Consider the following 22,688-nt stretch of genomic DNA (forward strand, 5'->3'; position numbering starts at 1 on the left):
ATGGGCAGCTTCTGAATGGATTCCCTTTATCCAATTGTTAGAAAGAATAACCAACTGCTATCTCTAATAATCCCATATATCTTGATTATAAGATCCAGTAGAAACCAGTTTTGACTAAGTCCAGGTTCCTGTGGTGAAATACAGTATCTATGAAATGCTAACTTATAAAAATTTAAAACCTTCTCATTTGCTGTTAGGCCCTAACCAAAAAAAAAAAAAAAAAAAAAAGGAAAATAGGGGAAACCAACATTTATTATACACCTTAGATGTGTTCTGCCAGGGTCTATGGAGGAATTATATTGCTTAGTCTTTTCAAACAGGTGAGAGTAAGCTACTGCCTGTCTTTTAAAAATGGGAAGGCTAAGGGCATGTATAACTTTACCAAAGACCCATAGTCATCAAGTTAGGGGCCTATGGGCTGTCAGGATTTACCTTCCTATACAGCTGACTCCAAAACTCATGTTTTCCTTTCTCATATTACATCATAATTCCTTCAAATTAATAACAACAAAGATTGAACTGTAAAACTAGTAATAAATGTATATTAATATTTACAATATTTTTCTTTTGATTGTCTCTGTGCACTATAATATATATTTACTCTCAGGATAGAAGGAGGAAAACACATTGACCTATACCTTACAAGCAAATGTAGACACTTTGGAAAACAAAGGAGATATTTTTTTTTTTTTTAATCTCCAGTAGATAATGAATGGAAACTACTGTTACTCATGATGATGATTATGGGCCATCGTTTTTCTATGCACATCTTTGATTGCTTGAACTTATATTAGTATTTGTTATCATTCATATTGTAACATAGGACCACTCTGAAATAGTAATCCTTAGTTTTTGTTACGTGTCATTTTCTAAATTATCATGAGGCACTCTAACATCTGCCAAATATTCTTTTTTTTTAAGTTTATTTATTTATTTTGAGAGAGAGGGAGAGAGAGAGTGTGTGTGTGCAAGCAGGGGAGGGGCAGAGACAGAGGGAGAGAGAGAGAATCCCAAGCAGGCTCTGAGCTGTCAGGAACCTGACACTGGGCTGGAACCCACAAACCACGGGATCATGACGTGAGCTGAAATCAACAGTTGGACACCTAACCAACAGGGCCACCCAGGCACCTCTCTGCAAAATATTTTTAAATCACGTATTTTAATTTGCTTTTAAAATAAGTTTATGCTACTCCTCTCTTTTTGCATGAGATATGACTCAACTGAGGGCCTACGAAGGAATTAATAAAATTCCTACTAAGGAGTTTTCATCAGAAGAGTGAAGACATATAGAGGGATACAGTATTTAAAGGACTATTTTGAGAGATATTTACTTTCTATGTGTGGATACAGATTGTAGGACCAGGAAAAGAAGTAGAAATAGAGGCTTCTGTCCATCACAAATATGACAATGCAGCTAAAATTACTAGAAATGTGCAGACATGGAATGAGTTATTTTAAGTTTAAGAAATTGGGTGAATAAAAGAGAAAAATACCTTGCCAACAACTTTCAAATTCTTACTGCAGTCTAGTCGTATTCTAAACCTTTTATGGATGTTATCTGTTTCATGCCTATAGCTCCTCTTAGTAGAAGGAATACTATACTCAAGTTCCATGAGAGGAAATTGAGTCAAGTTATACAATTCAAGGTCATTCAGTTACTAAATATAAGCCAGTATTAAAGCTCAAATCTGTTTGGCACTAGCAGTTGGCATAGTTACATTGAAACTATAACAATTAATTCTATATTTTTCTTCCTTCCAGTACCTCATAATTCAGTGAAAGAGTCCATTCTAGTGGTCTAATTATCTCCTCTGCTCAATGATGTATACTTTTTCAATTCATGTTGGACAGCTCCAGTAATAAGAAAAGTCACTACTATACAAAAAGAGACCGTGAGGATGACTCTCCTTACGTATTTAAAAGGCTTTCTTGAATCTCCAGAAGGCAAAACTAATTTCTAATAAATCAATTGAACCAACATTTTAAATTTAATGTATCACTGAATTGAAGAAAAATTAGATATTATTTCAAAGAATAGATAGTTACGCTTCTTTCCATCTACAGGAATCTGTAGAAAACACTGTAAATGCAAGGAGGCTAAACTTGGATATTTCGGTGTACTTTCTAAATAAAATCCCTTGAGAACTGCCAAATCATCCACAATTTTGTTTTAGTCATAATATTAAACTCATAAAACTTACTTATGTGAATAAATGTTTTAAGTCATTTTCACTTTTTTTTTCTTTTCTGTTTTTAATGTCTATTTATTTTTGAGAGGGAGAGAGAATGAGAGACAGAGAGCATGTGTACAGGGAAGGAGCAGAGAAAGAGGGAGACAGAGAATCCCAAGCAGGCTCCCACACTGTCAGTGCAGAGCCCAGTGCCAGACAACCCACAAACCGGGAGATCATGAATGGAGCCCAAATCAAGTCAGAGGCTGAAGCAACTGAGTCACCCAGGCGCCCCTCTCACTTCTTTCTTGTGGCTGCAGTGTATTCTACTTTGTAGATGCAACATAGTTTATTCTTACTGATGAGGTCTCTGGGTTGCTACAAATATTTCAAATAAAGCCACAGTAAGAAGCTTTTTGCATATCTTAACCAGTGTTTTTTGGGATAGATTTTAAAAGTAGAATTGCTGAGTCAATCATTGCTAACTATTGCCAGATTTCTCTCTGGTTACATCATTTTGCATTACCATCAGCAATATATCAGAGGGCATGTTTCCTTCCAGTTTGCCAACATCTTTGGCAAGGTTGTCAAACTTTCGGATTTGGGCAAATTCCGTAATTGCAAAGTGCTATATCAATATATTTTGAATTTGCATTTCTTGTACTATTTTAACCTATATCTCCGGTATTTTCTGCTTTATTAAATGTGTTGTCATTAAAACAACTTGACAAGTTTCAGTCTTTAGTACTCACTATGCAGTGTTTTTCTTTTTCTCACTTCTTAATATTTGGTCCGAATTCTACAATATCTGATATCAAGATTGTTAACTTTGTTTTCTTTTAATTTACATTTACCAAGATCTTTGTCATTTTGTTTTTAACCTTACTTCGTAAGACCTGCCTCTTGCTGTATTAGTCTATTTGGGCTGCAATAAAACACCACAGACTGGGTGGCTTAAAAACAGCAGAAATTTATTGCTCACTCTTCTGGAACCTGGAAGTCTAAGGTCAAAGCACCATCATGGTTAGGTTAGAGCCCTTTTCAGTATTGCATAGTCTTGTATTTTCATGTGGCGGAAGGGGCAAGGGAGCTCCCTTGGAACTTCTTTTATAAAGGCACTAATTCCATTGATGTGGGCTCTGATCTAAACACCTCCCCAAAGCACCACCTGTTAATCCTTTCATCTTTGGGGGCTAAGATTTCACATATACATTCTGAGGGGAACAAACATTCAGACCATAGCACTTGCATCTGTGATACACCCTCATTATGAGTTCTCAGACTACCACAGAACTGTTTTTTCTACATCCATGTACAGGATGTTGTTTGTTTTGGTATTCTCTCCCAAACTTGGCACATAGGTGATTTTCTTTTTCTACGATTCACTGGTCTTTCTGAGATACATTCACTCAAATTTCCACACTAGTTAATCCTCTTTTTCTGGGGGTAAGTAGTCAGTGGGGACTTTTTATTTGCTTGTTTAGTAATTTACATATATATTCACTTTTCTCCTCCAGATGTTCTCGCCTGAAAGCCATTTATCATGCACATGACCTAATGCTGTTCATAATTGGACCTACTCATTCATATTTTTGAGAGTTTTTTTGTTTTTTTTTTTTCAGCTGCTGTAGTTAGGCTGCTTATTTCTACTCTGCCTGTTAGGATCCAAATACAAACTGAGAATGTGACCTTTCAGAAATAACACTGTTAATACTTTATTTCTGATATCAGTTGACCTGATCTCTTGTGGATAAATATAAGCTTTTACTTAGAATTGAATAGTCTCCAAGGATATGTCATTTTAAAATTAATATTATTTTATTTATTTAGTATTTTCTAAAACTGGGTTGTCACTTTCTAAGCCGGCATAATGCCCCCTAAACAGTGGGTTACTGAAAGAATAAGAGTAAGCATCAATTCTGACAATTATGTGTTAGATGAATATCCAAGAATATGGAAATCCGTAGATAGCAAGTTCTTAAAGTTAAGCTTAAATAACATTGATATTTTTATAAACATTTGAACATTGAAAATTGCAACTTAATTATATTATACCTTAAATTTCACCTTTGAAAATCCATTGGCAATACTTAAATCTTCCATTGAGGTTAGTGATTTCCATAGAGCTTATTAACACATAATATTTGTATATAATGCCACACGTCAGGAACCTCTGAATTTAATACATATATTTACATATACGTATATAGAGTACATATATGTATATAGAGTATGTATATACTCTATATGTATATAGAGTACATATATGTACATATAGGTATATAGTAAAACCTTCATTTGCGACCATAATTCATTCTGGAAACATGATTTTAAATCAAAGCACTTGTATATCAAAGTGAATTTCCCCAAAAGAAATAATGGAAAACAGATGATTCATCCCACAACCCCCAAAAATTCATATAAAATGATTATAATATTGTAACATAATACAAAATAATACAGAAAATACAAAGTAAAGAAATATAAAGAAATTTATTTATAAAGAAATAAACAAACTAACTTGAACTTACCTTTTTTCAAAGGTAAAAGTTTCCTTCGTGGATAGTGTGAGGGAGACAAGAGAGAGGAGGATTATTGTGTAGGACAACTTTCACTATCACCAACAGATGTTGACTACAGTATAGTATTAATAAACTTTTGACATATACTGTATTTAATGCAACTGGCAAAAGGGCAGAAGACAGAAGAAAGGGTCTATATCTGCAGGCAGCCTGACCTAGAATGAAGCAAAGCATTCCTAAGCTTACTCTTTTCTGGAAAAGCAAAGGACTATCCTTAGGTGCTTTGAAGGAACAAAAAATACACTAGTGCCTGTTGTGGGCACCTTCTAACGTTCTGAAAAATCACTGATTTCTGCCAAACACCATGGCCTGAGACTGAATATCATTTGAGTATGGGAGACGATCACCCACAATCCCTCAGTGAGCAAATGAGAAAGAGAGAGAGAGAGAGAGAGAGAGCACAGAACCATTGGCCCCATTGTGATCATGTGATGTTTGGCATCACTTACTCCTTGTATTCCAAGACATCACTCATTTATCAAGTTAAAAATGATAGAAATGTTTGCTCATCTTGCGTGACACTCACATAACAAGTTACGTGCAATCCAAAGTATTACTGTGTATGTTTTCTCTGCACTTTAAACACGGCTAAGGGCACCTGTCTGTCTCAGTTAGTGGAGCATGTGACTCTTGATCTTGATATTGTAAATTTGAGCCCCACGTTGGGTATAAAGATTACTAAAATATTAAAACCTTTAATAAATGGCTAGTGTTTAGCAATATGCTTGGTCATGTTTCCATTAGTCATGCTGATCTACAGTAAAGATTTCTGAGTAAATACAACTTTGTATCATGCACCACACTTAAGTTCATATTACATATTTTCCATTCTTAATTTGCTTTTGTGCCACAGGGGTTTTAGGTAAGCTAAACTATATGAAAGTCAAAAAAATCCAGAGAAATCGTCCCACGAAAGCGAGTTTTTCACCATTTACTGGTCAGTATTTGCAGCCTTCAATACCTCAAGTACCTTTCTAGGTACCAGGTGAGCGACACAAAAGTAAAACTTGCCCTTTTGTTACTTACCAGTCTTTTGTTTCATTATGTCTGTAATCTACACTTCCTCACCTGCAGATAAATGAAAAATTGATTTTAAGTGGAAAATTGAATAATTTTAAATATTATTAATGCAGGAGAGGAGTCACTCACAATTTTTGTGGACAAGCGGAAGTTGAGCAAAAGATCTGAAGGAAGTGATTCCAGCACCAATAGCTCTTTGGTCACTCTGGAGACGCTACATCAACTAGCCGCTTCCTATTTCATTGACAGGGACAGCACCCTTCGGAGACTTCACCACATTCAAATTGCATCCACTGCCATAAAGGTATGACGGACTTTACTCTAAAATGATATCATACCATTATTATTCCTAGGTCTAAAATGCATCTTTTTATCTTTGCATGTCTCACTGATGTAAAAAATTACATTATAAAAAACAGTTTAACATTTTCATTTGTCATAAGTTTTGAAACGTATTTCAATGAAATGGTGTTTATCTCAGTGTAATTTTTTGACTTGATAGTTGGGTCGAGGTTTTTCATACCCTAATGTTAATTGAAATGCACTGGATACACAGACTCCCTTACAGTGTGTATGTGGATGAAACTTTTTAAAATAATATTAATTTATTTTGCAAATATTCATATTTTACAGTACGTAGTTAAAAACATTCTGAGAACATTTTGTGTCAGTGACACAAAAGTCATCAAGCAGCTTGGTTTAAGGAATATTCCCCCCCAATATTTTAAAAATACAATTAAGAAGTACAAGTATTTGGATAGAAGTTCCTAGAAGTCAAGACATAGCACAATCTAGAATTATTTTGTAAATTCCATGAATTCACTAGAATTTTTTGCCTCTGACTATACTACGTATGACTTTATCAAAACTGAGAGAAAGTGAGAATAAGGCCCCTTTAATTTTATTTATTTATTTATTTACTTACTTATTTATAAATTAATGTTTATTTATTTTTGAGAGAGAGTCAGAGCATGAGCGGGGGAGGGGCAGAGAGAGAGGAAGATACAGAATCCGAAGCGGGCTCCAGGCTCTAGCTGTCAGCACAAAGCCTGACATAGGGCCCAAACTCATGAAACATAAGATCATGACCTGAGCTGAAGTTGGACACTTAACCGACTGAGTCACCCAAGCACCCCAAGAGGTCCCTCTAATTAAAAAAGAGAGAGACAGAGGGAGAGAGATACAGACAGGCAGACAGATGGTGACTTCAAAAACATTAGATTTTTTGACACATTTCTCTGGCAATTTTAAATCAGCATGTTGTTGTGTTTGTTCAATGGCCACTGCAAAACAAACAAACCCATTGCAATGTGATAAGGTCATCCTAGACTAAGTTAACAAGAGCAAAATAAAATACGAAGAGCATTTCTTAGTGTTTCAGCTGTAACATTTCGTAATTAATGTAAAAATCTGTCATTAAATATATCATTTTGTTGCTTTATGATTTTAAAATTAATGTGTGAATTTGTTTTGTAAGTTAATTGAAAAACTAGTACTTCAGTATTTTGGGAATGCTATGGAAAATTTGCACCATGTATATATTGTTCAAGATATACAGGAGAGAATAAAATGTGATATAGAAATATCTTTATCATATGGGTTACATAAATAATACTACCTGTCTTCAAGATCGCTAATAGATGAAGTTGGTTAAAAGAATTCTGTAGATGTAAATTACACATAGAATTAGTCTACTTCTGACTGTAGGAGTTATGTTGGATAATCAAGTATATAAATAGTATTTATGCTGTCTAGATAAAAATGTAGCCAACATGAATACAGATATTTTAGTTGATTTAGTTAAAAATATTGTAAGATAGGATACTGTTAGAGATATTTAGCTAGAGGTTTCTGAGGAGTCAGAGACTTTCTCAGAAATCAATTTCAATGATATAAACAGTAACTTAAAGCGTATTTTCTAATAGAAGACATCATTATTGTAAGTATGTTTATTATATGGCTATTGATTTTTTTTTCTCAGCACCAAGTAGAATTTTGTAATAGAGTTTCGTACTTTATTCAGCAAGAAATATTCATTCATATTTTGTGTCAAAACTTAATGGAGGGTCACTAGGGACTTGGACCAGGACGTGGGTCTAGAGAGGCCTGGTCACAGGAATAGGATCTTGGGGACAAAAGGCATCTGCTTATCTCCGAGTAGTAAACTACCCAGAGGTGTGTATCCCCCCACGAAGACAGAGCTGGAGGATACTGGCCTGCCATCATAGGACAGGGACTTGCTGGTTGGCTGGAATTTCATTTAGTGAGACACTAGGGACTCCTAGCTGTTGGAGAAGCCCTGGACCCCATCAGGCAACAAGTCCAAATGGGAACTGACTGTTGTCAGCCTGTAGCTGCCACTTCAGGGTAGTTTACGGGGGGTGGGCCTCCTCCTTACTGGAACCTGTGCAGGTGGTTGGTACTTGGCCCCAGCTCCACAGGTCTGGGGGGCCCAGCTGTCCCAGGCCTGATAAAGGGGTGTATACTCCGTCTGCATGTGGAGCAGTTCAGGGTGCTAGGGATTGGGGGAAAAAAAAGAAAAAAAAAACTTATGGATATTTGTATGTACTTCTGTTCTCCCACAAGCAAGCAGAGTCTGTATCACAAAAATCAACATGTTTTAATGGTGTAAGTATTGCACACAGGCATTGTTTTTCCGTTCTGTGATACAACTGGGAATGGGAAGTCTTCATGAAACTCATAATCTAGCTGTGTGGTAGAAGAGAGCTTTAGAGAAGTGACTATTTTTAAGTTTATTTATCTATTTTGAGAGAGAGACAGGCAGAGAGAGGGAGAGGGGGAATCCCAAACAACCTCCATGCTGTCAGCACAGAGCCCAAAGAAAGGTTCCATCTCACAGGTTTGTGAGATCATGACCTAAACCGAAATCAAGAGTTGGTCACTTAACTGAGTGAGCCACCAGGGCGCCCTTAAAGAAGTGACTTTTAAATAAGTCACCTCAGAGAAGCTCTGAGGAAGAGGAAGGAGTAACCCGGAATGTGAGAGAGTGAACAGCCTCACCTTTAGAGCTACAGGGAATGCTGGAATGCTCATTATCCATTAACCATGGGAGAGCCTTCCAGGGCACATAATGGACATATTTAAAGTGTAAAGATGGAAAGGAGAAGTGGGGCTTTAGATCAGGGAGAGGAAGCAGAGAACAATATTGGAATGATACAGGGATGGATAGTAAAGAGAAGTAAACATATTTTGTGCTATAACTGAGGAAAAAAAGGAAATGAGGTATGTGCCAATGGCAACAGCATGGCTAAGAATATATAATCACAGAATTACATGGGGAGTGCAAGGGTGAGGTAGTTGGAAATGGGAAAAAGGTAGACTATCAGACTTTGCAGGATTTAATTAGGTCTGGATGGAGTTCTCTTCCGAGGCAGTAGTAATTTTAAGTGACTGGTGATTTTCTGGTGCTGGGTCAGCTGCTGTCTGTGTTACTGTGAAAGCTCTAGGGGTAAGCTCTTGAGGTGGTCTACAGGTTCCTGTCTCACATGCACAATTGTATGTTCCTGTGCATTTTTCTGGAAAGAGTATCCTTTATTTTCATTAGTTATCAAGTGTGTCCCTACACAGATGAAAGGTGTCCCTCCTCAATTATAAGATTATAATTGCTTAGATGTAAGTTAACACAATAAAAAGGACTGGGGTTGGGGATGAGGTGGGAGGTGTAAGGGGAATTTAAAGGCATTCAACTACTGAAATTCTTCACACTTGAATACATAGTTCAATGCCAAGGGCTTTTGTAGTATATTTGGATCAAGAGCTGAGCTCCTTTACTAAATCCCTAAAGGTTTAATGCTCTGTTTATATATTTAAAATTTTCAACTAAGCGTAGTGAGAGCCACAATTTCTTTGATAAGGCCAAGTGTCTTGTGTTTGAAGTGCCATGTAATAGGTGTTTAATTTCTTGAAAAAAATGTATGAAGTTGTTCATTGATTTACAGAATTTAGGAAACAGAGTATTGTTAAAAAATAACATCAAGTAAGATCATTATCAGATAATGGCAAAAATATAATTAAATCTGGAAAACTGTGCCTGCTTTTATCATGTTAGTTCTTGCAAAAACACAAAAGAGTTGGACAAATAGTGTTCACTATGAGCCAATTTCTAGGAAATGGGATAGAATGATGTTGTTTTTATCTCTTACAATTATGAATATAAATGTAGGCTGCAGTTCATTAACACATCTGGAAATAAAAAAAGAGGCTCAAACACCTATGTAGCTTAATTAACTGCCATCTTATTCCAATTAACAGCATTTATATAAAGTATTATTTTCCATATTGTTTTTAATGCAATAACATGTCAAATACAATTTCTAGAATTGGCCATTATTTTCAGAAGATCCAATTCAATTGACTCAATTTATCTAAAAGATCACACCGACCTGTTCTTTAGGATTATTATGAAATAGTATAATAAATTTAATATTATGTTACTGACAATGAAAATATATATTGGGAAACTTTAATCTATTACCTGATGTGGTGTGTGCATTTTCCAAAACTTCCTTAGTACTCTAAATTTTAATTATTTTATTTTGTTTTTAAGGATTTTTTAAAGTTTATTTTTGAGAGAGAGAGACGGAGAGAGAGAGAGAGAGAGAGGAGAACATGAGCAGGGGAGGAGCAGAGAGAGAGGGAGAGAGAAAATCCCAAGTAGGCTGTGTGGTGTCATCACAGAGGCTGTGGGGGCTGGATCTCACGAAATGTGAGATGGTGACCTGAGTCGAAATCAAGAGTCGGAACCTTAACCCACTGAGCCACCCAGCCATCCCAGTAGCCTAAATTTTAAAAATCAGTTTACACATGGTGAGTAAGATTAAATTTTTTATTAAAGACTTAAAATTTTTTTAAAGTTTTTTTAATGTTTTATTTATTTTTGAGACAGAGAGAGACAGCATGAGCAGGGGAGGGGCAGAGAGAGAGGGAGACACAGAATCCAAAGCAGGCTCTAGGCCCTGAGCTGTCAGCAGAGCCCGATGCGGGGCTCGAACTCACAAACCGCGAGATCATGACCTGAGCCAAAGTCAGACGCTTAACCACCTGAGCCACCCAAGCACCCCTAAGGACTTAAAAATCTTAAAAGAACTAAATTATTATTAATTTCTCAAAATAAGTACTGATTAATGTCTGGTATTTCTGGCATTTTTCTTGTACAGAGAAAAAAAACAGATTTTATTTTTTTATTTTATTTTATTTTAGAGAGCACAAGAAAGTGTCAGCGGGGAAGAGGGGCAGAGGGAGAGACAGAGAGAGAAAGAGAGAGAGAGAGAGAGAGAGAGAGAGAGAGAATTTCAAGCAGGTCTCACACTCATCTTGAAGTGCAGCATGGGGCTTGATCCCCTGACCATTGGATCATGACCTGAGCTGAAATCAAGATCAGACACTCAACAGACTGAACCATCCAGGAGTCCGATCAGATAGATTTTTAAAATTATAGTGTTTAGAAATGTTTTCTAAAAAATTTAGGAAGAAACACAAATAATGTGTTAAAGTTACCTTAAAGGTTAATATGCCAATTAAAAATTGCGTTCATAAATGATGTCTTAGTGCCGCTTGGTTTATTTAAGAGTGATGCAGGTGATTTGGAGAAGAGGCTCCAGAACTTTGTATCTACATTTCTGTAATTATAAAAATCCATTAAATTAAAATTTGAAAAGCTATTTATAATATTAGGCCTGATAATACTTTTCCAAGAAGCTTTTCTGCTATGTAAATTATTTTCTCTGTGAGATAAAAATCAGTAAAACCTCACAATTAATTTTTAAATGTTACTTTTATATGTTCAAAAAAAGCTTAAAGAAGACACAAGACAACAAAATTTACCTGCAAGCCATTCTTAATAATTGGAGGATTGATTTCATATATTAGGTTCATTTTCAGAAAGGATTCTCTTAACAAACTCTTTCAGGATTTTAAAAGAATGTTTTAACTTACACACAAATTTAACCATCTGGGTACAATGCAAGTACATTTAACAAATTTGGCAATTTTTTTTCAAATTGAGAAAAAGTGTATCTACATTTTCTTGTGTATACATATTTCCTTGCCCACAATATTTTTTATCCTAAAGGAATAATATGTTATTCCAGAAGATTAATATATAAATATAGTATCATGATTAAATTCATAACAATCTCAGAATAATTAAGGTTAATATTTTTAAATATTTAGAAAATTCATATATTTTTTAGAACTCTCATACATTTTAATGTTTATTTATTTATTTTGAGAGAGAGTGGGGGAGGGGCATAGAGAGACAGAGAGGGAGAATCCCAAGCAAGCTCTTTGCCGTAAGCACAGAGCCTGATGAAGGGCTGGATCTCACAAACCATGAGACATGACCTGAGCCAAGGTAAAGAGTTGGATGCTTAACCCACTGAGCCATGCAGGCACCTGTCGACGTTCATATTCTTGATAATAATTTTCCACTATTTGTTGTAGGCATTCATTTCCTTGTGCTGAGCTTTCTCTATTTTGACAAAAGTCCTAATTTTCTAGAGAGCAAAAGCAGAATATGTTTTTATTTTTGTTCCATTTTTAATCAAAATAGCTTATATATAGTAACTACCAAATGGTAAATTAGAAAAATAAAATTAAACTTTACTGTTTAGGTTAAATTCTTTTTATTTTTTAAAATTTAATTCCAGTATCATTAACATGCAGTGTTATATTGGTTTCAGGTGTACAATATATGATTCAGTAATTCTGTATTCTAAATCATAATTATACAAATCTGAAAAAAAATTAAAACTTCTATTTGTGATATTTTTCTGCATCTGTTTCATTCCACTGCACTTTTTCAGCTGTGTTCCTAGTGTTAGCTGTTGTTTCTTGTAACAGAATCTATAGTCCTAAGTCTATAATATTGATTTGTTTTCTGCTCCTTAAAACATCTCAATTGTCATATTGTCTTCAGTCAAGACCTGCTTTGTATTTATATTCTTGTAATAAACTATTTATAATTATATTTTCTGTGCTATCTCAGAATGCTGACTAAATTATCTCTTCCATTTACAAAAAATATTTAAAGTCAAAAAGCCTGAAAAATATTATCAAGAAGTGTATTTAATATTAAGTAAAATTAAAAATATCTAAGTAGGGGTGCATGGGTGGCTTTTGATTTCGGATCAGGTCATGACCCCAGGGTCATGGGATCGAGCCCCATGTCAGGTTCTGTGCTGAGCATGGAGACTGCTTGGGATTCTCCTCTCCGTCCCTCTCTCTGACTTTCTCCCACTGTATCTCTTAAAACACTATACATATATATGTATGTATACGTATATATGTATATATATATGTATATATATGTATATATATATATGTATGTATGTATATGTATGTATATATATGTATATATATATGTATATATATATACGTATACATACATATCCCATATATATATACAATTATGTGTGTGTGTGTATATATATATATATATATATATATATATATATATCCCTGCTTCTAACCAAGATGGAAAAACATATGGAAATACATTCCAAGATGGAAATACATATACATACATATCCCATATATATATACAGATAGATAGATAGATAGAAAGATAGATAGATAGATAGATAGATATATCCCTGCTTCTAACCAAGATGGAAAAACAAGGACTGGATTCATCTTTCCACATAACAACACAAAACCCAAACCCAAATCAAAACTAAAACCAAACAAACAAAAACCCCAAAACAAAAAAAGTCACCTATGAGGGTCAGAATCAACTTCTTCAAAATTTCTGTTAGCATCGATATTTTGATTCCTTCCCATTAATCACAAATGTTCTTAATGGCATTCAGAATGGTGAGTCCTTTCCAGATGTTTTCAATTTACTTTGTCCACATCCATCAGAGGAATCACTACCTATGGCAACTATAGCCTCTGAAATGTATTTCTTAAATAATAAGTCTTGAAAGTCAAAATTACTCTTTGATCCTGCAATAATATTTTGAAGGGATTTTTTTTTTCTGAGCAGTAGGGAAATAGTTTAAAATATTCAGTAAACCATGTTGCAAACAAATGTACTGTCTTACAAGCTCCGTTGTTCCATGTTTGGAGCATAGGCAGTTAATTTGGCACAGTTTTTAAGATCCCTAGAACATTCTGAATGGTAAATGAGCACTGGCTTCAACTTCAAGTCATCAGCTGCTTCAGCCCCTAACGAGAGGGTCAGCTATCTTATGAAGCCAGGCATTGACTTTGCCTTTCTAGCTATAAAAGTCCTAGATGAAATCTTCTTCTCATACAAGGCTATTTCATCTACATTGAAAATCTTATATTTAGTGTAGCAAAACTAAATCATTAATTATCTTAGTTAGATCTTAGGGATAACTTGCTGCAGGATCTAAATCAGCACTTGCTACTTTATCTTGTGCTTATTATACAAAGGCTTGTTTTCTTTTTTTTTTTTAAGTTTATTTATTTTGAGAGAGAGAGAGAGAGAGTGTGAGTGGGGTAGGGGCAAAGAAGAGAGAGACGGAGAATCCCAAGCAGGCTCTGCACTGTCAGCGCGGAGCTTGACGCAGGACTCAAATGCATGAACCTGTGAGATCATGACCTGATCTCAAACTTTCTTTTTCTATCAGCACTGGGCTGTTTTGCTTTTTTCACATTTAGGTGTTTATTGGAGTAGCACTTTTAATTTCCTTCTAGAACTTTTCCTTTGCATTCCCAACTTAGCTGTTAGGTAGAAGAGGGCTAGATTTCAGGTTAGCTTGGCTTTTGGCATACCTTTCTCACTAAGCTTAATCATTTCTAGCTTTTGATTTTAAAGTGAGAGATGTGCAACTCTTCCGTTTACTTAAAGGCTTGGAGGCCATTGCAGAGTTATTAATTGGCATAATTTCAATGTTGTGTTTCAGGAAATAAGGAGGCATGAGGAGAAGGAGAGGCAGGGAAACGGCCAGTGGTAGAACAGTCAAAACACACACATTTATTGATTAAGTTTATTGCCTTATATGAGTACAGTTCGTGATCCCCCCAAAACAATTAAAATAGTAACATCAAAGATCACAGATCACAAATCATTATAACAAATACAATAATAATAAAATGTTTGAAATATTGTGAGAATTACCAGACTGTGGCACAGAGATACAGTGAGCAAATGCTATTGGAAAAATGGCATCCAATACTCTTGCTCACCAAGAGTTCCACAAACCTTCAATTTGTAAAAACTGTGACATCTGTGAGGTGCAATAAAATGAAGCACAATCAAATGAAATATACCTGTAATTTTACCTAGATGGAGCTCTTCTCTGGACTCAACTAACAAATTATAATAACAAGACCCAAAATAAACAAATTGTTTTCAAGAACTGCTTTCCAGAGCAAAGCTCAAGAATATTTATAGGAATAGGGGAGCCTGGGGCACTCATTGGGTTGAGTGCCTGACTTTGGCTACGGTCATGATCTCACAGTTCATGGGTTTAAGCCCTGCATCTGGTGTTGTGTTGTCAGTGGGGAGCTGCTTTGGATTCTCTCTCTTTGTCTGACCCCCCACCCCAACTCTTGCGTTCTCTCTCTAAAAAATAAACATTAAAAATTTTAAAGAAGTATTTATAAGAATATAAACAAATAAGCCTAAAATGCAACAAAGGAAGATTCATAATGTTATTCAGTCAAAAGTTCCAGGCAATGAAGAAGCAGGAAAACACAAACAATAATGAAGAGGACATTCAGACAAATAAAACTGACTCTCAATGAACACAGACATTAGAATTAGCAGATAAGAACATTAAAATATGTATTATAACTGCATTACGTATTTCCTAAAATAAAATAGAGACATGAAGATATAAAAAAAGACCCAAATGGAACTTACTGAGATGATGAATTTAATCTTTGACCTAAAAAATACAAAAGATAAGATTAAACACCTGCAAAAATGCACAAGCTAAAATTAGTGAAATTGAGACATAGATTGTGAGTATAGTAACTCTCGAAAATGAAAGAGAGAGAGAGAAAAATAATGTGAGAAAACAATGAACAGTGAGCTGTGGGACAGTTTCATCTGGTCATAAATATGTGTAATTAGAGTCTCAAAGGAAGAAAGGGTGAAGGGAGCATGTATTAGATTTTATTGCTCTGTAACAATATTATTATGATAAAATTTAGAGGCTTAAAATAAAACACATTATCATCTTTTCAATTTTGGGGGGAGGAGAGGTATGGATTAGCTAGTTTCTCCAATCAAGGTGTTCACCAGAGCTAGTTTTTCACCTGACTCTCAACTTGGGGAGCATTTGTTTCCAAGCTTATATGGATGTTGGCACCATTCAGTTCCTTGCCAGTGTGAGAGTTTCACTTTATTGTTGGCTCTTGGTGGGAGGTGACATTCAATTATTTGCCAAGTAACCTGTACTATATGGCAGCTCACAACAACTTAATTTGTTTCCTCAAGTTCAGCAAGGAGGAGAGTCATTATAAAATATTACAATGTTCTGTGTTCAGAAACAAGTCACAGTCCCCACCTATACTCAGCGGGAAAGGATTACAGAAGAAGGTACATATCCTGAGAAAGTTGTCATGGGGGCTACCTTAGAAATTGCCTTAGACAATATTAATATATATATATTTGAAGAGTTAATGGCCAATTTCCAAACTCGATCAGGATTTAAATCCCACAGATCCAAGAAACTCAAGAAATACCAAACATTAGAAACCTCAAGAAAATGACGACTCACTTCATAATCAAATGGTGCAGAACCAATTTTAAAGGGAATATCTTAATTTTCATTAGTTATCAAAGAGTCTTTGCACAGATAAAGGCATCTCTACTCATATATAAAGCTTACTAACACTGTAAGTGCTTAGATGTAAGTTAATGAGGTAGGGACATCAGGAAGAAATCAGAATGCATCGGATACAGAGGAACAGCACAAAAGGATGACAACAAACTTCTTGGAAACAAGGCAAGTGACAAGCCAGTGGAGGTGAGATCGCTAAAGTATTAAAAAAATCCTGCCAACTTAGAGTTGATTTTTTAGAAAAAATGTTTCCAAACAAAGGAAAATGTATTTGCAGATGTATGAAATCTTTAGGAATTTCACCAACAGACCTGAACTGAAGAAATGATGTAGGAAATCTTTCGGTCAGGAAGGAAGATGATGCCAGTTCGAAATATGGATCTACACAAAGGAATGAAGAAAAGTAGCAGGGGCACCAACATGGGTAATTCTATCTTTTATTATTCTTTAACAAAATCACAATTAATATATTGTGAAGTTTATGGTATATATAGAAAAATAGTATGCCAGCAGCATCACAAAGATCAAAAAGGAGAAATGAAAGAATATACTTGTAAGGTCTTGTGTTATCAGTGAAATGGTTAATATAATTTGAAAGTAGTTGATAAGAATGTATACTATGAATCTTAAAGCAACCACTGAAATCACAAAATAGAGCTGATATAAGAAAAAATGACATATAGAATTATTTTAAAATTAGTCCAAAAGAAGTCAGGAAAATAAGGAAAAGGTTAAAAAGAACAGATGGGAAAAATAGAAGACAAATATCAAGTAGACAGACTTTAACTCTATCAATAATTGCATAAAACATAATAACCTCAACTCTCCTATTAAAAGGCACAGATCATCACATCAGATTAAAAAAAGGAATAACCAACTTCATGTTACCTACAAGAAAATCACTTGAAATTTTAAAATAAGTTAAAAGTAAAATGATGTGAACACTGGCGTGACTATTTTAATATAAGAAAAATGTGTTTCAGAAAAGAGCATTACCAGGGAAAAGGTAGTTTCATAATGATAAATTAGTCAGTAATCCAGAGGAACTTATAATTGTAAACATTTATGAACCTAGTAGCATAGCTTCAAAATACATGAAACAAAAATTTATAGGAGAGAAGAAATTAATGAAGAAATCCATAATTACAGTCAGAGATTTTAACAGCCTTCTCTCAATCCTTGACAGAACAGGGTCTGTAGAAGATTTAAACAATATTATCTATCAAGCCTTGCAAAGTATATATTAATACTAGGCAGTCATCTAGAAAATCCTTAAATATTTAAAAACAAGTAACAAATTTTATATATAACCCATGACTCAGGGAAGAAATCAAAAAGGGTATGAGGGGCTCCTGGGTGGCTCAGGAGGTTAAGTGTTTGACTTTTGATTTCGGTTCAGGTCATTGTCTCTCAGTTCCTGGGATCAAGCCCTGCATGGGCCTCCGTGCTATCAACGGAGCCCGCTTGGGATTTTTCTGTCTCCTTCTCTCTGCCCCTGGCCCCTCTCAAAATAAATATATAAACTTTAAAAAAAATAGGTAAAAAATTGGTATTAGGAATTATTTTGAACTTAATAAAATGATGAAAATACAACGTATCAAAATCAATCAAATATCGGTAAAGCAGTACTTAGGGGGACATTTGCCAGAAACAATATTTTTATTAGGAACAAAGTGATAAAATAATGACCAAAGATTCCTCCTTCAGAAACTAAAGATAAAGATGAGCAATGAAACCTAAAGTAATCAAAAGAGTGGAAAAAACAATCAAAATAGAAATCATTAAAATAGAAAACAGAAAAACAATAGAGAATAAAATGAAACCAAAAGCTGTTTTTTAAGTGTATTAATAAAACTAATTAACATTTAGCCAGAATTATCAAGAAACAGAATACTGAATATACAAATTACCAATATCAGGAATGAAAGAGATAACCACATATCACTATAAATGACACAGACATAAATTTAACAAGGATATATCACGAACAGCTTTGTAATTATAAATTTGAAAACTAGTGAAAATATTCCTTGGAAGACACCAATTTGTAAAGCTCACTTGAAAATAAACAATCCGCATGGTCTTAAACTTATTAAGGCCAAGTGTTTTCACTATCGAATTCTAGCAAACATTTTAAGAAGAAATAATAACAATATATACATCCTTTTCCAGAATATTCAAGAGGGTTAAAAAATGACCAAACAATTCTTTAAATTCAACATTACTCTGATATCAAAACCAGACAAAGATATTATAAGGAAATAAAACTACCAATATCTCTTATTGATGTAGAGGTAAGTATTTTTAAAATGTAAGCAGTTTGAACACAACAACATATCAAAGGTATTCCACATCATGACTACTTTGAATTTATCCTAGAAGTTCAAGATGCATAACATTAAAAAATCAACCAATGTAATTTATCATATCAACAAGGTAAATATAGGGATGATAGATGATAGATAGATAGATGACAGATGATAGATAGATAGATAGATAGATAGACATATGATAGGTAGAATCTTCTCAAGAAATGCAGAAAAATCTTTAGAAAATATCTGACATAAGATTCTGATTTAAAAAAAAACTCTTAGAAAACTGGAAAGAGAAAGGAATTTCCTCAACTTAATAAAAAGCATATTTGAAAAACCTTTATGTAGCTCAGATGATACTGAATGGTGAAAAAGTAAATGCTTTCTCCTTAAGTTTGGGAACAAGACAAGGATTTCTGCTATCACTACTTTTATTGTAGTAGAATAATACTAATATTCTGCTAGTAATATACCAAAATGACAGTAATAAATATTGTATTATGGGTTCCAGCCGATACAATCAAGCAATAAAAAGAAATCAAGCATTCAGATTTCCAAAAAAATTAAACTTTCTTTATTCACAGAAGAAGACATGAGTACCTGTAGAAAGTCTAATGAAATCTTTTTGAAAGGTACAAGAAATAAAAAGGGAGTTTACCAGTTATAGGATACATGATTAATTTATTAAACCGAGTGTATTTCTACTTACTGGCAATAGACAATCAGTAGTTGAAATTAAAATTTATAAAAGATTTGACTCCTGTATACTGAAAACCAAAAAAAAATTACTTAAAACCTAATTATTGCTTATTTTAATATTTTCATTATTCTACTTTAAATACACACACATGCACACAATACATGTGTGTATACTCATATGCATATATCCATCACTCAAACTGTCCTTTCTCTTTGTCTGTCTGTCATTCTTGATCTTACTATTGTCTTCTGACTTCCATTTTTTCCTGGTGAGAAGTTAGCTATCATAATTGTAAATTTTATCTTGAATTCAATGCTTCACCTGGTCTGGCAGATTTTAAAGTTTACATTTTCTTTTGGACTTTCAAAAGATTGACTATAATATGCTTTGGTGTGTTTTTTCCTATTTATCCTTCTGGGAATTCTCCTCTGGGACTCTGATGCTAGACTGTTTGATATTGTCCTTACAATCTTGTACTGTTTCATGTTATTATTCCTCTCTCTCTTTGCTTTTCAGTTTGATTAAATTCTAATGACTTGTCTTGAGTTTATTCATGTTTTTTCTTATTTGCTCAGCCTAATGTAAAGCCAACCAATTTATATTTATATTAATTTATATTTGTGTATTTTTTTAGTTTTTCTTTTCTGAAATCCCCTATTTGTTTTTGTATACTGGGTCTAACTTTTCCACTAGTTATTTTAGCAGAGTCATTATCATAGTCCTTGAAATCTGGTGATTTCAACCTCTCATTCATATCTGAGTCATCTTCCATTGACTATTTCCTATCTCTCCCATTGGATTTACATTTCTTGCCTTTTCATACACATATTATTGTTATTTACCATTGTGTGTAAAAAAAAAACAGAACAATACAGAAGACATCAAAGTAAATGTTATTTCCTATGAAAATAAGTATACCCTTTCTTCTGTTAGGCTTCCATTATGTGTGGCTGAGTCAAACTAATTTAGAATTGGGGTAGACCTGTGCTTTCTTGAAAATTTAACTCAATCTACTGACATCTGGCTTAAAATAGTCTGAAGGCAGTATCAATTCTTTACATTTAGAAGGGTTTAGGATCTGACCAAGATTGAGATTCAGATTACCACATTCTTTTCAACCTAACTATCAGCTTTCTGAATCATGGGAAATCTCTTTTTGCTTTAAGATTTAACTACCAATCTCTTGGATCCTGCAGAATTATTTTTGCTTTCTAGTCTTGTCTTGTCTTTCTGTATACTGGAAGATTATTTTCCTTCTTATTGTTTTGTCCCTAGCCTTTAAAAGTTCAATGTCTGAGGGCACCTGGGTGGCTCAGTTGGTTAAGCATCTGACTTTGGCTTAGGTCATGATCTCGCAGTGAGTTTGAGCTCTGCATCAGGCTCTGTGCTAACAGTTCAGAGCCTGGAGCCTGCTTCAGATTCTGTGTCTTCCTCTCTCTCTCTCTCTCTGCCTCTCCCATGCTCATGCTCTGTCTCTCTCTGTCTCTCAATAGTAAATAAACATTAAAAAAATTTTTTTTAAGTTCAATGTCTGGTACTTGGTTAAAGGCTGGAATGCCTCATAGGCATCTTTACCAGATCTTTACATTTTGTGCCTGATACTTGGTGAAAGTCAAAAGAACCTTGGAGGGTTTCTCTCAGTTCTGTTACTATGCTCAAACTTTGGGTTGCCACAGCTTATCCTTGGGGAAAGCCTGTATGCTTCAGACAGTATTTCTCTCAGCTCTGCTACTTTGCATCAGGCCACCTATGCACTACTCAGTGAAGTCTCATGGCCAGGTTCGGGGGACACTCACTTTGGGGCTTTCTGGTATTTTAATTTATCATATCACAAACACAGCCATTAAACTTTTTTTTCCAGTCTCTCTTTGTCTTATCAATTACAGATTTATCCTCTTCCCTCTCTGTTTTATCTGCTGATGAGAGCAGCCTTGTGTCCCTTTCTTCCCTGAAAGAGCTAATCATTTCCTAGATTTCAGTTCATTTACAGCATCCAATGCTCTCTTACAGTTAAACAAAAACTTTTAATTTGAGTTTATCTGATTTACTTTCACTGTTAGGGTAAGAATGATGGTCTCTTTTGATTTCCTACATCCTAAATAGAATTGAAAGTCCTTCCTTGTAGCATCTGCTGTTTTATTCCTATTTCCCTCTCTCCATGATAAGTATATATATTTGTTCAAAATGCTATACTGTATTACTTTAGCCTCTTTTCTCATGTAAGGCCATAGAGACTTCCTGGAGATACTAAGACACTTCAAATTTCTATTATATACTGTGTTACCTTTCTAGCATTACTTCCTGGTGAAGTGCATGGGCTCCAGTGTTATACCTTTTTTCCTCATTAGAAACTTTAGAACCAATTAAGAAGTACTTGTAGAAATCACTAAGCTTGAAGTTAAATTATAAGCCTTATATATTTCAAGTCATCATGTAAAAGAAGCAGTCACAATAGGCTTCCAAACAATTCTTCTCCAATTAAACTTAAATAACTAACACTCCCCCTCAAGGCAGCACCTGCCCCCAACAGCACAACCTGTAAAAAAACAGACAGAATTATAGCTTCTCTAATGGATCTACCCGAGTGATATTTCAGAAAGAGCAGAGTTGAGAATGCACAGTCCCATCCTTAGATAGCACTAATCAAATGTTCTTTTCTCTCTGACGGAAGATATTGAATGTGGGAGGGAGATGGGCTATGACAGGGCATCAGGTAACCCTAACAAAACCTTGTCAAGGAAATATTAGGCGAAGTAAAATATGCTTTCTCCTCCAAAAACTTCTAGGACATCTTCCTTAGATTGAATATAACCAGTGCCTCAAAGTTCTCAAAGTAATCCTCCGTATATAACATGACCACTTTCCTTATTATTAAATTGTCATCTAAATAAATCTATTTTATTACCTAGTGCATTATCTCCTCCATGAAAAGCAATTAGATGACATTTTAAAAAATATAATAAATGTTGATCATAATCACCCTACCATCAACCAGGAAAACAAGGCTGCTTTGATTTTGCTTTGTTATGTTTTGTTTCAATATAGCTATCAATATCAGATCACTAAATTTATGCAAATATTTGTTTGTCATTTAACCTTTTTTTAGAGATTGGAAGCAAAACTCA

General features: G+C 34.5%; 1 protein-coding gene across 3 annotated transcripts in view; it reads left to right on the forward strand.

The window, feature by feature from the left end:
- The window catches only part of BRINP3 (BMP/retinoic acid inducible neural specific 3), a 410,242-nt gene that overhangs the window by 215,023 nt on the left and 172,531 nt on the right, over nucleotides 1-22,688 (forward strand). For all 3 annotated transcript variants that reach the window (XM_078440541.2, XM_078440542.2, XM_078440543.2), the window contains exon 4: nucleotides 5,887-6,077. In XM_078440541.2, the coding sequence (XP_078296667.1) occupies nucleotides 5,887-6,077 (191 nt within the window). The remainder of the gene's footprint in view (nucleotides 1-5,886; nucleotides 6,078-22,688) is intronic.

This window comes from Panthera onca, chromosome F1, assembly GCF_046562875.1.
Source record: "Panthera onca isolate mPanOnc1 chromosome F1, mPanOnc1 haplotype 2, whole genome shotgun sequence".
Lineage (NCBI taxonomy): Eukaryota > Metazoa > Chordata > Mammalia > Carnivora > Felidae > Panthera > Panthera onca.